At 37.2% G+C, this 17,098-nt stretch overlaps 2 protein-coding genes across 7 annotated transcripts in view; one reads left to right on the forward strand and one right to left on the reverse strand.

Annotated features, from left to right (window-relative positions):
- The first annotated feature begins 2,574 nt into the window (after positions 1–2,574).
- On the forward strand, positions 2,575–4,325 carry LOC135117521 (uncharacterized). Its single transcript, XM_064036905.1, has 3 exons — positions 2,575–2,745; positions 2,941–3,064; positions 3,310–4,325. Exons 1-3 carry the CDS (start codon positions 2,575–2,577, stop codon positions 4,323–4,325), a joined length of 1,311 nt encoding a protein of 436 aa, XP_063892975.1.
- Positions 4,326–4,903: 578 nt separating this feature from the next.
- Positions 4,904–17,098, reverse strand: part of LOC110376623 (dual specificity calcium/calmodulin-dependent 3',5'-cyclic nucleotide phosphodiesterase 1A) — a 98,848-nt gene continuing 86,653 nt past the window's right edge. For 5 of the 6 annotated variants that reach the window (XM_021335177.3, XM_049840245.2, XM_021335175.3 and 2 more), the window contains 4 exons: positions 11,647–11,887; positions 10,546–11,556; positions 9,994–10,286; positions 4,904–9,615 (listed from right to left, as the gene is read on the reverse strand). In XM_021335177.3, the coding sequence (XP_021190852.3) occupies positions 9,580–9,615; positions 9,994–10,286; positions 10,546–11,556; positions 11,647–11,887 (1,581 nt within the window). In that variant the 3' untranslated portion in view covers positions 4,904–9,579. Of the gene's footprint in view, positions 9,616–9,983; positions 10,287–10,545; positions 11,557–11,646; positions 11,888–17,098 lie in introns of all 6 variants that reach the window. The other variant, XM_021335176.3, reaches the window with a different exon arrangement.

Consider the following 17,098-nt stretch of genomic DNA (forward strand, 5'->3'; position numbering starts at 1 on the left):
TGTTGCTTGTTATTGCTTCTTTCCGTAATTTATTTTTTGGCTTTACTTAGAGGATTGGAAATTGAAATTGGTAGTGTTTTATGAATCCAAATATATAGAGATCAGTTTTCTTTGTTTGAATGTCCCTAAACGTCATATGGGGTAAACTCTTGAACTATAATGAAGTTGATCTTGAGAGACTCAAATCCATCAGCAGTGTTTTTGTGTCTTACATACATTTGATAGACTCGCTATGCTGACAGTGATCTTTGTTTTTAAATAAATGTATATTGTTTAGTGATTTTAAATGACGACTTCTCTGGCCACACGTTTTAAGTGCATTGAGATTAAAGTTTTGAACTGGTTAGGCTTTAGACAGGCGGACTGCATTTCAACTGCAAATTACAGTTCAAGGGCAGTTTCAATGCAATTGACACGACTGCAAAACAATGTACCTGGATAATAAATACAACCTTTCGATAAGTACATACATACCCTAAATTAAATTAAGCTGAGCAATGAAACTTTGGCCGTATTTACCAGTTCGACAGAAGAAATTCAGAAAAATGCTTGCGAAGGGCTTAAAGATATCTTGTACCTAGGTACTTATTGTACCTAAAGGCTACTGCGAAATTTATGGCTTTGCGAAGCACAACACTATATTTTTTAGGGTCTTAGCAGATATATTAACTCGGAAACTCTACATCCATACGCTAGCGTCTCTTTGTCCACTTCCCACTGTCTGCGTCCCGACAAAATGTTTAGACTAATGCCGACTAGCTGTCGACCAGTGGCCGTGGTGGTCACATAGCTGAAGCAGAGTCGATGTGCCGGAGCTCCATGAGCTGGTTTGACTCCAAGGGGAATGCGAGGCGTTGACGATCTGCTCCTAAGTCGATATGTGTGCTGTGACCATTAATCGACTGTATGTAAGTTGTGGAATGCTACCTGGCTGTCATTTGAACATCTTTGGAAGTGGTTACAGGTCGTCAGAAAATAGATAAGGGGTATTAGGTTGCCCAGGTTATTGGGTTGAGGGCAGATAGGTGGTCGTTCCATGAATAGTACTGATTCTCAGCTGCAACTCGTTAGACCGAAAACCGATCCCAACATAGTTGGCCAAAAGGCTAGTCAGTTGATGGGGTGGTAATAAAACATCATAATCCAGTCACATCGATTTTATTTCACATCAAAAGGGTTAAGGACACACCGAGCAAACATCGATCGTCACAGTGAGATAGTACACACAAGTTAAATAGTACTTTGAGTTTCACTACAGAGCCTACATTGTGTTGATTTATATTTACTAACTACTTTTCGATCAGTAACTACAATGTCCTGAATATCAATATCAAAGTAATTCAATTGCCAGTCTTCATAGAATAATTAAACGTATCTACAAGTCGTTACGGAATACTTCTTTCCTTAAGAATAGATTAAATATTAGGTACAAAACAATGTAAATTCGAAATTGGTTACTCCTGAATTCCGTGCATGACAATTTGCAAAGCTCGAAATGGTAAAATAAGTAGGAAATAATTTTAAAGAGACAAAAAATAAATAAAAAGGAAGAGAAAGGAAAACAAAAAAAAAAATGAAAAAAAAAACATTTATTTCGCAAATAATAAGTACGACACATCCCGGTTGGTACATTAAATTAAATATTACATCATCATTTAAAATTTTGCATCAAAATATAACAAGAAAATAAATCCATTTAATTCCTTTTTTGAGTTAGTACTAGATTAGTATAATTTTGAACTTTACTTGAAATTATCACGTGAGTAAAATAGTTTGCCTCTCAAAGCTTAGTATAAGAACACATAAAGCAGGGTTTCCAGTACGCCTAACTAAGTAGGTGGATTACATTATTCTTATACTAATATTACTAGTAACCATGTGATGAAATGTCTTATTACTAAACGTTTATGAATATACAGGGTTACTGGTAAGTAGACCGCATCCTTTCATGAGGTGATAGTATAGGTCAATACGGACAAATTTGACCATGGGATACACTGGGCAAAAGCTAACCCGTTTCAAGATAATCGAATTTCAAGATCTTTTCTTAACAAGTCGTCTAGGTACACTATAAATTTTTATTATTAGTTATAAGTCTCGTTTTTGCGGATTTTTGTGTATTTTGTGCCTTGTTGGATAGATAGATAAATGTAGATGTTTTTTAAGTATTCTGCACAAAAAAATGAAGAGTAATATTTTTGAGAAAATGTCTACTAAAAAAGTACTTGCTGTTCGCTATAATTTCCTCTGAGATTTGTACAGTTTTATGGTTTGTTATTATGAAGTGATTCATCTTCTATCAAAAAACATACAAAAATCCACAAAAACGAGACTTTTGACTAATAATAAAAATTTATAAGTGTACCTAGACGACTGATCTTGAAATTCGATTATCTTAAACGGGCCCTTGGCCCAATTGCAAAAAAGACAGCGCCTCTTAAGGACGCGAATGGGGCTATCATCAGGGATAGCCAAAAGCAACTCGACCGCTGGGTTGAGCATTACACCGGTCTCTATGCTCGTCCGGTATATTTACAACTAGAGGCAGTGCAGAACTTGCCCAAACTGGATGTAATGACCGAGCTAGATGACCCACCGTCCGTAGAGGAGTTCATCAGGGCTGTCAATCAGCTTAAAAGCGGTAAGAGTCCCGGTGGAGATGGCACTCAGGCTGAGATTATAAAACTTCACTGCGTGGGACCGATTCTGCACAATCTACTGTGTAAATGCTGGGAGGCAGGAGAAGTAACACAAGATATGCGAGACGCTAACATCGTCACATTATATAAAGGGAAAGGCGATCGTGGCGATTGTAACTGTTACCGCGGCATTTCTCTTCTGAGCATTGTTGGCAAACTCTTTGGTCGAGTCATCCTATCTAGACTCCAAAAGCTTGCAGAACGCGTATATCCTGAGTCCCAGTGTGGTTTTCGTCCCCAGCGTTCCACAGTGGATATGATCTTTACACTCCGACAGTTGCAGGAGAAATGTAGAGAGCAGAAAACTCCCCTGTTCGTGGCGTTCGTTGACCTTAATAAAGCCTTCGATACAGTCAGCAGGGAGGGTATGTACTCCGCATTGAGAGCATTGGGTGTCCACCTAAGATCCTGAGCCTCGTCAAATCTTTCCACGAGGGTATGAAGGGCGCAGTAGTTTTTAATGGCCGTACATCTGAGCCGTTTGACGTATGTAGAGGTGTCAGACAAGGCTGCGTCTTAGCTCCTACCCTGTTTGGAATTTACTTCTCGCTGATATTACGTGCAGCTTTCGGTGACAACCAATAGGGTATCCATCTGCACACGAGGACAGACGGAAAGCTGTTTAATATCTCTCTCCTGAAATCTAAGAAAACCCGTGAGGATCTTTTCGTTGATAGTCTTCTCTTCGCTGATGACGCGGCCTTCGTATCTAATTCCGCACAAGAGCTCCAGTCCATGGTGGATAAATTTTCGCACGCCTGCTCTCTGTTTGCCATGTCTATAAATCCCAAAAAAACAGTTGTGCTAGCACAAGGTGCTTCTACTACCCCGGCGATTTCACTCGATGGCGCGCCGTTAGAAGTAGTAGACAAGTTCAGTTATTTAGGGTCGACTGTGTCGAACAATCTCTTGCTTAATGCCGAGATCGACATCCGCATCGGCAAGGCGGCAACCATGTTCGGGAAGCTAGGTACAAGGGTATGGTACAATAAGCACCTTACTACTAAGACCAAGATGGTTGTCTTTCAGGCTTCCATCTTAAGCATACTCTTGTACGGAGCTGAAACCTGGACATCGTATGCAAAACAAGAACGTCGTCTTAACTGCTTTTACATGCGTTGCTTACGAAAGATCTTGGGTATAACATGGCAAGACAGGATCACAAACGAGAGGGTTCTAGACATTGCACAGCTGCCTAGTCTGATGGCGCTCCTCAAACAGAGACGTCTGCGTTGGCTAGGGCATGTGCATAGGATGGAACCCTCTCGATTACCACGACGTGTTCTTCTTGGTGCAGTAGCGAATGCAAAAAGAGATGTTGGGAGGCCGTTGCTTCGTTTCAAAGACTGCATCAAGCGAGACATGGCAGCATTTAAAATCGACCACCGTGACTGGGAGAAGCTCGCGGAAAAACGTCCTGAATGGCGCAAACGTGTCGCAGAGGGTCGCAAATTTTGCGATGAAGCCTGGTTCGGAGTGCTTGCTGACAAGAGACAGAAAAGACATGAACATAGTTCGACACTAATGTCCAGTTACTTCTCTTGTCAAGCCTGTGGTAAGAGATGTCGCTCTCGTATCGGTCTGTTCAGTCACGAAAGGCGTTGTATCACAGACACCACCACATAAATCGTCTGCAATAGACGAAATGGCCGTTGTTGAAACGGGTTAACTTTTGCCCAGTGTATCCCATGGTCAAATTTGTCCATATTGACCTATACTATCACCTCATGAAAGGATGCGGTCTACTTACCAGTAACCCTGTATATGTACATGCAATTCACAAGTTCAATTTACGGACAAAGGTCCTACATATTTCAGATAAATGGTAATTTCTATAGATTACATTTATGACACTGCAATTATATATGAAACAATTTCCGAGAAAGCATGCATACAAGTTCAAATCCAGGTATGGTTCCATCCTGTAGGTCATCCAGTTAATATGTCAAGATCAATATTACGTAGCCTATTGGATACCCTACTTTAAAATGAAATAAATAAGTCGTTTACAGTTGAACCACAGAAAGCACTTTCCTAACATTTCCTTCTTACAATTTAATAGTGATCCCTTGATTTAGCCTGAATACATATAAGATTCTGCAGTTTAACTATATACGACATAATAATACAAGAATTCCGGCAAAGATCGCCAAAACCGGAGTCTTTCCCAATTACATTACCTGTAAATATTTTAGTATAGTATCTGATTACACTATTTCGTGAAAACGTCTATTAAGAAAGAACATGTATTGTACGTACACCAGTTATTTTAAAACGTTATAAATTAATAATTTGTGACATCATAGCCGTCGGCAATCAAAAGACGATATATTCCTAATTAAAATTACCTATAACACCAATACACTTCGTACATCAAAATTCACTTCGCTACAATGTCATTGGGGCAGGACATAGGCCCATGGCTCTAGCTCTAGTCGGGTATAGTGACGCGTATCAAGTGCAGTTGACATCGGCCAGTTTTTAGGCGATGTTAACCTTATTTGTGCTGTCTGATAGCGAATATCAACTGCACCAAAAACGGTCAGACTGTAATATAATGTTCACTGACAACCTTACTAATATTATATTCATATATGATAAATCGTGGCCGACCATTTCACTACAGTTGCATTTCATGATTCAAACAGGGAATTGGAAAAAAAATCGACGTTTGATGATATGTATATTTTGGCCAGATTAGTGTATGATGTCCTCAATTTTGTAAGCATAAGATATTCTTTAATTTTTTAAAATTTGCACCCAGAAAAGACGGTATATCATATAAGTAAAAGTTATTCAATTTTGAATAACTCTTTTTAAAATTTGCATCTAGAAAAGACAGTATATCATCTAAGTAAAAGTTATTCAATTTTGAATAACTCTTTTTAAAATTTGCATGCAGAAAAGACAGTATATCATCCAAGTAAAAGTTATTCAATTTTGAATAACTCTTTTTAAAATTTGCATCCAGAAAAGACAGTATATCATCTAACATCCACTGTTGTCTCTGCAGATTATTATATGTGGCTATGTGGCGGGTACTTATCATTTCATGTATACCAACGTCGTGAAATGGACGACCACATTACAAGTAACCAATTATACAATCTTGCCACTAAGAATATTAATTGTTTGAACACTGAGACTACTTCATAAAGGTTTTATTAACATTGATGTCCTATAAATGTATAGAGAGTAAACATATAATACCTAGAAGATTGAGCCCGATTTCAACATGTACCAACCTATTACGACAGATACCTACAAGACTAGTCATTAATTAATGTCCTACGTCTACTGAAAGACCAGCAGACTTTCTTGAGGCAATATAGTACATAATTTAGAGTTGTGCATTTAACAGTTCGAAGGAAAAGTCCCTCCTGAATAATACTAGTGATGTTACTTGAGCACATATTTTTTCATACTATTTACTAAAAGGTACTTAGACATTGAGAAACAAGATCCGAAATATAGCCGCTGTGGACACGCTTGGGTATTTAAAATATTGTGGTCAGACAAAGATAATAGTAATGAACACCTACTTAATATACTTGTGACTTGTGCTAAAATTGAACATCGACGCTATTGTACTCATTTATGTAAGTACTTCTACACTATTTATTATGTAATATTATTGTGCAAACGTGTCCCAGCGGGCGTGGCAGTAAACTATTATACAAAATAAGATCGTTTCAATTATTAACGCTAAGATCTTACAACTAACGATTACGTTGAAGTGAGGAAACTATGTTGTGATGTTTATGTAGAGGATAACTACACAGTTCACTCTGTCTTGTCAATCAAAGTGAGTCCACTCTGGATGTCAACCACTGTACAGAAATGTTCTTGCCCTGGCATATCATACACATTACCGATGGTAGAAGCTGTTACAATACGGCCACTTAATAAATAAACATTTAATGAAACACTGTTTAAAAGGAAACTTTTAACAACAGTGCTCTTGGACACTAGAGGTCACTATGACATTAAAAAAACCACCTTAATCGTAACCTCCACAATTAGATCCCTTCTAGGGAACGACACTACCTCATCATGCCTTTTGTATAGAAACTATACTGCTTACAATAAATTAAGAGTAATATTTAATAACTCCAAAACCACATTGAGACCTTAGACAGGTTTACAAAAATATTCTTCGCGAGCTAGGCTCACAATTTTAAAATCTCATATCGACTAAAGTCCAATTGATGTGATATCCGACCCCATATTTTTAGAGTGTCGAACATAGTCTTGTTTTTAACTACAATACTTTCCAATCGTAAATCCTAGGACTGAATACTCTTAGGAGCATTGCAAGTCCGTCAACGAACCAGCGCCGACATCAATTAGTTTCAAAGTAAGCGACGACGGCTCAGCTAAAAGCGATGATTCTAGATTATGACATTTTCTGTTATTTTTAATCTTGCTGCTGCTTTCATCACTTTCACACTAGCGGGTTTTTTCATAAAAACACGCGACTGATTTTATACGCTCAGATTTGCTATTGCGTGTGAAAGCGCAGTTTTTCAATAATATTATAATTGATAAGTTCAGTGTTGTCAGCGAGTTGCCTCAGCCGTCGCTTCATATCAAGTCCAAGTTCCAAATTTGCTTTAAGCAATTTGACCTCTAGTGTGACCTCAAGCAGTGCGGGCCGGCCGCTATATATGGATACCTTTATACATCGTTCATCATTAAACTTAAGTTTGTACATTAACACTATAATAAACTATAGAAGAAATATTTTTAAGGATCGTTGAATTCAAGTAATTAACGAATTTAATTATTTAAAATAATTATGTATCCACATATTTATGTTGTAGTTGTATTGAATGATTACAGGCCCGATTGTGACAGGAATGGCACGGTCAGCAATACGCGTGGACAACCCTGAAAGATCTTTGGAATAAATAAACCTAAATATAAAAAAAGCTTCTAAAAAATATTCCAAAGAAATAAAATCCATGTTAAAATTAAATCTAAATTTGTCTTAACAATAATACATTTTAAACAAAAATATACAAATCAACAGTACAACAAATTATTGAATACTTTTGTGAATTATTTTCATGAATTGTCCACACCGCGCTCGTTTCTGTTGCTCGCTTTTTGTATGTCATATATTATATCTAAGTATAAATTATTCTTAAATAGATCTTTTAAAAATTTGCACCCAGAAAAGACAGTATATCGTCTAAGTAAGTTATTCAATTTTGAATAACTCTTTTTAAAATTTGCATCCAGAAAAGACAGTATATCATGTAAGTAAAAGTTACTCAATTTTGAATAACACTTTTTAAAATTTGCATCCAGAAACGACAATGTATCATCATGTAAGTAAAAGTTATTCAATTTTGAATAACTCTTTTTAAAATTTGCATCCCGAAAAGACAATATCATGTAAGTAAATGTTATTCAATTCTGAATAACACTTTTTAAAATTTGCATCCAGAAAAGACAATGTATCATCATGTAAGTAAAAGTTATTCAATTTTGAATAACACTTTTAAAAATTTGCATCCAGAAAAGACAACATTTTATTGGAAATATTTTACAAAAGATTTCAATTAGTTTTTAGTTATGGCGATCAACAGAAACGGCCCCAATGCTGTTTGTACATAATACTGAACTTTTCTTTAACCACATTATTTCTTACCCACCGTGTCACACTCAAAAAGAGCGACTACCACCTTCCATCTTAAAAACTACTAAGTACTTAAATACTATGACTATTTAACTTTCGAAACATTAAAAGTTACTGATTATGAGACTCTAGCCCTTCATTGTGCAAGATTTCACATTTCAAATAGGTTAAGCATATTTTTTGGTATCATCAAATGTATGTACTTTTTTAAAAATTATTTATAAATTAGGCGAAATATAAATTCTGTTAAAACTTACAATAAAACTTGATGGTTAACCTATGAGACGAAAATATTTTACACTATTGAACGCAACTTCATTTATTTCAAATTAACTAAACTTAAAATTTAATTAAAAAATAATTCATTTTGATGAAACTGTTTGTACTGAAAAGATAAATAATATATTTCAAAGTTAATCTGCAACACAATTTATTGAATGAATTCATTTCACTATTTCATTCAAATGTGTATACGGGTACTATTATCATTATACAAATGTGTCCTAGTGTCCTGACATCTTCGATAACTGTAAGATGTCCTTACTAATTAGCTTTAAAAGTGTATAAGAAACGAAAACCGCATATTTTGAGCTATAAGACATTAAATTGAAAGTGTCTACTTTTACAAGTATGTTAATTCACTAAATACCATTTGTTTATGTATGATAATCACATATCTTATTGACATCTGAGACTTATTATATGCGTTTAACTAAGCGTACAGACACTAATTACAATAATTTCAGTACTAGAATACATAGAACGCGAACTGCATTCAAAGTGCAAGTTCAATCACTACGCAGAACGGTGAAGAGGCGGAGTGAATCTTAATGACCGTCGAGGATTAGAAACGAAACTTTATGTCACACATATACAAACACCGTCAGTTAGAAACACTTTACGGTCATAGTTAACATTAGTGATAGAGCTATTTACATAGGTACACATTGGGGAGAGGATAGGATTCAAAGTTTATATAGAAGAAGCACGATGACGCGACGTGAAGGGTAGGTCAATAAGTATGTCAGTGTCGTCGTCATCACGTAAATGTTCGTTGTTGCGAGCGTCTAAATATTCATGAACCATGTTCTCGTGGAACTGACTGGTGTAGTCATCGTCGATCGAACTGTCGTCGCCGATGTCTTCATCGTCCGCGTCATAATTGTTGTTAGTTGGTTCTGAATCAGCGTCTTCGAATGAATCTTGATTTTGAGCCTCTCCGGGCTCAAGCAAATACTATGTATTGTCGCCTGAATCAGTGGCTTGATATACCTGGAACATTTTAGTGTGATTTTAATTTTAATACAACTCGAAGTACTGCAGTGTGGACGATAAAATCGTCATATACCAAGTCTCCTTGTAGTCTAACTAGAAACATCTTCAATGTTGAAAAATATATTATTTCAATACACCGAGGCATAACGATGGAGTCTATCCACATTCAAATTCAATTAGGTGGTGCGAACGACATCAAAAGCGAGAATAATAATTCATTGCAAGTAAACTTATTATATTAAAGATCACCATAAATTGGTGGAACAAAACACATAATTGCATAAAATGAAACCTGATCATGTGCAAAATATTCAAAGAATGTGCAAAAGAAAAAAATATAAAAAAGCCGCTAAGCTATTGAGCACCTGTCATCACCTCAACGGGCAGTGAACTCCTGCGAGGGAACTGTTGGAGCGTGCGCTCATGAACCCCGTACGTTGCTTTGGCGAGCCACTGTTGGCAAGTCGCTATGGGGCTTGGTTTCCTTCGGCTTCCGTTCACGCTGTGTCGCAATGACCCTAGGGATGCCAGTCCTCGCAGCTCCGAGGGGGCCACGGGAGACGGCGCTGAACCTCGCCGCCTTGTCCACGACTCCTTGTTTGAGAAGGTGCGCCGAAGTAACTGCGGCAGTAGAGTCGGCGACTCACGAACTTTCACATCTTTGGGACCTGTAACATCAGTTTTATTGCGTTGTAAGTTCGGTCAAAGGTGCATGATATCTAAAAGGAACATGAAGTTATTCAAAATTATGCTGGTTTCGTTTTCTTTAGATAGTCGTATTAGTTTTAAGTAATTCAGAAATACAATCTGAGAGGCAATTTGTCACAGTCGTTGTCACATCTTAAATTAGGAAACTGGAAATCAAAATCTTCATTCTCGGGTACCTAGGACGTTGAGAATGTAATTTGGTAGCTAAAAATAACTTACTTAATGCCGAACTCTCTGTAGGCACCGATTTCCTTCGGCGCTGCAGCTGTGCATTTGAATCGAGGGGCAATGGCATCGACGTCAAGTTGTCGCGCAGTTGACTGCCTACCGCGCTTGAATGTCTTCTGCTTTGTTTCGGTTCGGAGTTTTCTTTCTCTAAGCTACGCGAAGTTGATGGCAATTCCCCATTTGCAGCGGAACTGGACGACGAAACTTCACTCTCAGTCTTTTTTAAGTCTCTCACGACTAATTCGCTATATTTATCATCCTTTGAACAGCCTGCTCCCGGATCAAGTTTCAGGAGGTCTGGTCTGAAACGCGATAACCAAACGGAATCTTCATTACTCGTGTGCAACGGTCGCGCCGCGAGTGCGTTTTCACGCGATGTTGACTCTAAAGGAGGGAAGGTTTGCTGCCGGACCAGTTTCCAAGAGCCTCCTTCTTTGATCACATTGTTGAGGCGTGAAGCCTCGCCGGGCGTGGTGATAGAAGCTATCGACGAATCAGGCAAAAGTTTCTCTGAGCTGAGGACCTTCTCGGCGGGCTCCTGTGCGGGTTCGCAATGGCCGCGCACGCTGAGCTGCGAGTGTATGGACTGCTCGCTGGTGGACGGGCTGCCGTTACCGCGGCTACGCGACTCTGCTAACGATGACGCGCGGTTCTTATCCCTGTTCTTGAATCTACTATCTTGGAAAACGTTCAAGGGTACTGAGAACCGTCGGAACTGTTCTCTCAATGCGCCCTGCCTGGCGGGGTTGAGGGAGCGCCTTCGCCGCGGCGGCAGGAGTAGCTCGGAGCTGTCTGAGATATTGGTATCCGAATGCGAGTCTTCATCCACAACATCCGCATCGGATATTTCGGTACGGGTCTCTTCAGCTTGCTCCTGGAGAACTAAGGTTTCCCATTTATTTTGATTGAACTGCAGGTTACGAAGCATTTGAGAGGACAGGTCATTTTGTAAGAACCTGTGCCATTCGCTTATAAGCGGTGTTACTACGAATTTGAAGAAACCTGAAAGTATAATTATAGTTTCAAAAATACTGTCTTTACGGACATAAAAAGAGTATCATCAGTTGACCTTTATTAATGAACACTGTTTACCTGTCTGAATCTTAGGTATGGAGGTGGTGTGCCTGTCACAAAGTGCCGTGACTGGCAGGTTGAGCTTCCTCTCGTAGTCGCCCTGTCTGAAGAACTCTTCACACACTTTGAGGCTCCACTTTCTGCTGATCTCCCACGGCCGGCACGGGTTGGAGATGTCAGCGCACTTGAGTGCAATCTGCAGCACCAGGTGACGGTGCTCACTCTTTGTCATATCCAGGGTGTTCATGTCGAGGTGATTCTGAAAAAAAGAAAACATTATGTAAGGATTGGCCGCAAGCTAAGCTTTATCTAAAGTAGCTATGAACTTGAAAGGTACAGGGTATCCATTTATTCATTGAATAGATAAACTTTCACCGAAGTACAATTTTCAGAAGTTTGTTCGAATAACTGTGCTCCCAAGCGCATAGCAAATCCCGCTTTCCAAACAGGATGGGCAAGCCAACTTCATAATAAATTAATAATCAGTTTATTGAGAACAATCTCCATTGAAACAATCGCTCTCCGACGGGGCTCAAAACTAAAGACAGCTGGTTTATAGTGAGCAAATGCACCACAATTGATATCGATGGACACTAATTACTTTATAGAGAGCTTTCGATATTGTCTCCAGTTGTTTATTGGAAACAACATCGGCACGGAGCTCGGAATCTCGGAACTAACTACTTATTACGTTTCCTCTGTTTTTGTATTCTTAGGTATTTATTTTCACTTTAATTGCTTGCTGCGAACAGTCTTTAATGGGTCTGATGACAAATTCCATTTTACTTATTTCATAGTGTTTTATAGACTCAACAAACGAACTACTAAGTACGTTTAAATTACTCATACCAACTCATAAGCTGTCGTCCGTGTGTTCCGTAAGCGGTTTGCGTCAGGTCGGAACAAAAGACTTACTTATTTGACCGAAAGTTTGAAATAATACGCAAAATGTGGTGAAGCCGCCCCCCGTGGCCTGTCGTCCTCGTATAAAGCCGTGAGTCTGCATGTAGCAGCATCACGCGCAAACACATGCACTTCGCATTGTACACGACACACAAATGAGTCTCTTTAATTACGACTACTGTGGCAACCATAAACATGTTTGAGTAGCATTTGTGCTGAAATGTGTGCATAAAGTTTATTTTCACTTCAGTGCAGATTGTAAATTATTTTGTCAACCTTGGATTTGAAACGCATATGCATTTATTATGAAAGTTATTATTGTACTTTATAGTGCGACTGTTGGATATTAGATGTTTGGTAATTCTCGTAAGAGAATTTATGGTAATTCTGTACACATAATAATCACGCAGTATGAGGTATTGTCATTGCCGTTGCATCCTTTTGAACGAATGCAAGGTTTACATACTATTATATTAGAAGTGGTCGTGCACATAATCGTCGCGGCTAAGGACCGCTGCGACCGTTACGAGACATCGTATTATTAGACTAAGGCCCAGACCTTAACTAATAGGTTACTATACTTCATGTGTTTGTGTGTTGGCAAGCGACCACAAACTGCATCGCAGTTATTACGTGTTTACGAGTGTATCTACATAACAATGACTACAAATATATTATTATTACAGCCATACATAATACTTCTGAGACTGCACACATCTGGAAGGCGTTATGTTGTGTTCTAGCCCGGCTGTTAGGAATATAACTAACGGTTTTACGAGGTTCCAGTAAACATGCTTGACAAAAATTAGGGTCACTAATATACTAGGAACAGGTGCCAATGGTATCGTTCGAGCACTCGGTTAAAAATATGATTCCGATGTGACAAATATAGAGCGCCCACACATCTGGCCCGATGGATTAGGCACAGGGCTGTCTATCTATAATTTGTTGTTGAAATCACTAAAATCATGTATGTTTGACATGATTTACTGAAGATATTATTATTTTCAATTAAAATTTAAAATCAAATGGTGCTGTATAAAGTTGCAGTTTGAATGTAACCCGTCTCATATCATAGTGAATTCAGTTTCGCGATGTTACAGAATTAGAAGCCGTCGATCTAAATAAACTCGATGACATCTTGAAATAGAACGACGGGTTTTAGTGTTCTGTTTATATACTGACTAAATCTAGAATATTTCAGTTTGTTTTGACACAATGTTAAGAAAATGGCTTCAGCGGGAACATAGTGGGTACCGAAAATCTTGTCATTCTTTTTATGAGCACCTTTATTTTTAATTTATTCCTGGAATGCATTATCGGGAGGAATAAACTACAGGCATATACTTAATAAGGTAAAATTCAACTGCCACATGTGAATTAACTTATATGATCAACGAACAGGAGACAGGTGTAACATTTTTTTGACGCAACGAATCCACGATGTATTTTGAAATTCATTATTTTTCCCCTGATCTTTTTTTGGCCGGTTCCTAGATACAAAATTGAAAGGTAATTGTAATTGAACTAATAAGATACAAAGCAGGCTTAGACAAGTAATCCACGGACACTAGGTACATTTCTAAGCCATCAGTATGATAACAGCAACATGAGACCCTTATCAATATGTTCAAGGCGTACGCCTTGGCGCCAAGCGTAAGCGCGACATTCGTTGCGAAAGACTTGCAAAATTGTTATCTTTATTTAACAACATGTGAGAATTAAATACTCACGTTTTGACCCACTGTGCGGAGAGAAATTTAGCTAAACATTTAGACAATTCTTCCAATCGATCCACTAAACGACCTAAAAACGATATGCACTTGCAAAAAAGTACGTGTTTTAAAGTATGCGAGTATGCTGCATAATTATATCATATTTCTCTTATGAAATAATCTGGAGTCCCAAGTTGAGAGTCAATTCTATTTTAGGTGAAAGGGAATGTTTGATGTCTCAAATGTTTCCAGCTAAGTGGGTAACATTATAAGCGTCAATTACCCATAAATTATTGAATATATAAATACTTTCAATGCTTTTAATCGTTGTGGGCGATACATCATATAAAAAGCGGTAAGATTTTGCTAGGCTCAATACCTTAATTATCTGGTAACTTCTTTCTGATATATTTACTTAAATATAATGAACATTAAATAAATAGATTGGTTACAAAACACTGCTAAAGGTCGTACTGAATAGACTTGATATTTATAATTGGAAGTCACAGCGCTTCGACCACTGAGTAAACCAATTAGTCATCTAAGCTCTCTCAATTTGTTTAACTAATAGTATTTCTTGTTAGCGTTGCAATTCGAAATCTATAGTAATATTATTAAGAGGTATACAACCTCAATCAATTTAAGTTTGTGAGTTTGCGACTTTGTGGGTGTAATCTCTGGATCTGGTTAACAGATTTTGATAATTCTTTTACCAATACATTGCCTCGTTTTAGATATGCAAATTATCAAATAAAGCTGTTATTATATTTTACAATAATCTGTCTAAAATATCTCTTTCTTGCTTAAAGTAAACGCAGTTGCATTCTGCATCTGCTAATAGTGAACATATTTAGATCTAAAATGGATTGAATAATATATACGTAGTGACGCAGTGAGAAGTACGCAATGCATGGGATCAATGTACGTTACCCATTTTCATTTAAGCATTTGAGACTTACAAAATATGTAGAAGTTCATATGCTTATAAGGATCACTTCTAATAAGAACTCTCCGTTATAATAAAAGTAGAGATATGTTCCAGAATTTGAGAGAGATTCATTAGTTTAAAAGTTTTTTTAAATCCCTTTTCATAGAATTTGTTAAAAACCGGACAAATTCGAGTCGAACTCGTGCCTAAGGAGGATTCCATATTATAAAGTTATCAATATCGACAAAAACGTTTACTTTCTTCGCCCCTTTTCATATTTATTTAATCCTTTTGCTAACGTGAACAGAAGCACCTCATTTGTGAAGTTTCAACTGTCTAAGTATCACGGTTTATGGGATACACTGATTAGGTGGCACAAGAGTATCACTGTCTTATTATTATTTACCGAATCCTAAAAATGATGCTTCTCTTCCAATATAAATAGATTGTCGACGCTAAAGTCGGCGGACCTTCGGTGCATGAATCCAGCGAGCGCGTAAAGTACCGTTGCGTAACGCATTTAAATATATTTTACTACGCGACCGTCCTAGCGAAGTACGTGATTATGAGGTACGAGTGTTCCTAGCCTCGCGTTATGGACACGCATCGGTTTATTCTTTAAATAATTTTAGTTTTATGGACTTTACTACTATAAGAACAGATATAATATTCTTTATTTCGAAAGAGTTAGATGTTTACGGTGTTCCGTTGAAGTTATAATACCTAATAGATGTTGCAGTGATCTTATTTTAACCCGACTACGGCGTATTATGAGTTATGATATAATTAATAACTATGTAGTTTTAGAACCAAACCATAACCTAATATATCTTGTAGTATTATAAAATGCATTCAAATACACATGGATCATTATCCACTTTTTATATAGCAGTCAAGTAAAATAAACATCTCGTACACATCTGAGTACATACCCATACTGTTGTTAGTCTAATCGACTTGTGCCAATTCTACAAATAAATCATTCATCGCTTACCTATTATTAAAACATGGGCTTTATTCTAAATTTAACTTTCAATTTGATTATATCTGGTATAATATAAATACTAAATGAGGAAGAAAGATTGACAGATTGACACGAAATTGGTATTGTGCATTGATAGACATATGGGAATTTGTGTTGACAGCAAGAATAATACATATATAAGGCGTTGCGTGCAAGTAATGCACTTGTAACATTCATTTCAATGCCTTTGTACCATGATGTACTATTATGTCATTCGTGGTTATTTACTAAAAGGTTTTATGCGAGATTACAATACATAGTAAGGTACACTAGTTTTCAGTTGAAAGAATAATACATTGTTAAAAATTCAAGCTTCAATTGTTGGTTTACAATTAATATTTGACAGGCTAAAATTATTCTAATTTAAGATCAACAAAATAATTAAACAAAGGAAAGATTTTGATTTAGGTAATGCTAACAGAATTAGAAATACCCTACACAGTTTCAAAATGCATTTAGTTACTGTGCATACTCAAATATAAATATATAATTTTATTTATTCTGGAAATATAGTCTATTGCCACCTGTAAAGTTATTATAATGTAATATTTATAAATATGTAGATCATTTGTTTGCAATAGGTGCAGTGGTCTTAAAATTCTTTTATTCATAACGATGTATCCTTTAATATTTAAAATTGAAAACTACTACATCAAAATGCAACCTACTTTGACTTTACTAGAAGATTGTCAGATTTGTGATGATATACTAGTCGTTCCCCGCAGTTCCACCTGTATCCCGAAGGAACGTTTCACCGCAACCAGATAAAATGTAACCTATGTCCTTTCTTAGGCTTAGAGTACCTGAGTATGAAACATTTACCTAAATCGGTTCAGTACTCTGGCGTGAAAGCGCATCAGACGCACGAAAAGACAGACAAGTTTCATTTATATAGCTTAG

Source organism: Helicoverpa armigera, chromosome 1 (assembly GCF_030705265.1).
Source record: "Helicoverpa armigera isolate CAAS_96S chromosome 1, ASM3070526v1, whole genome shotgun sequence".
NCBI classification, from domain to species: Eukaryota; Metazoa; Arthropoda; class Insecta; order Lepidoptera; family Noctuidae; genus Helicoverpa; species Helicoverpa armigera.

Bases quoted from the DNA above. Each gene is read 5' to 3' on its own strand.
- LOC135117521 (XM_064036905.1), top strand. From the start codon at position 2,575: ATGACCGAGCTAGATGACCCACCGTCCGTAGAGGAGTTCATCAGGGCT. The intron at 2,746-2,940 runs GTAACACAAGAT...TTTCGTCCCCAG, and splicing joins AATGCTGGGAGGCAGGAGAA to CGTTCCACAGTGGATATGAT. The intron at 3,065-3,309 runs GTATGTACTCCG...ACACGAGGACAG, and splicing joins CGATACAGTCAGCAGGGAGG to ACGGAAAGCTGTTTAATATC.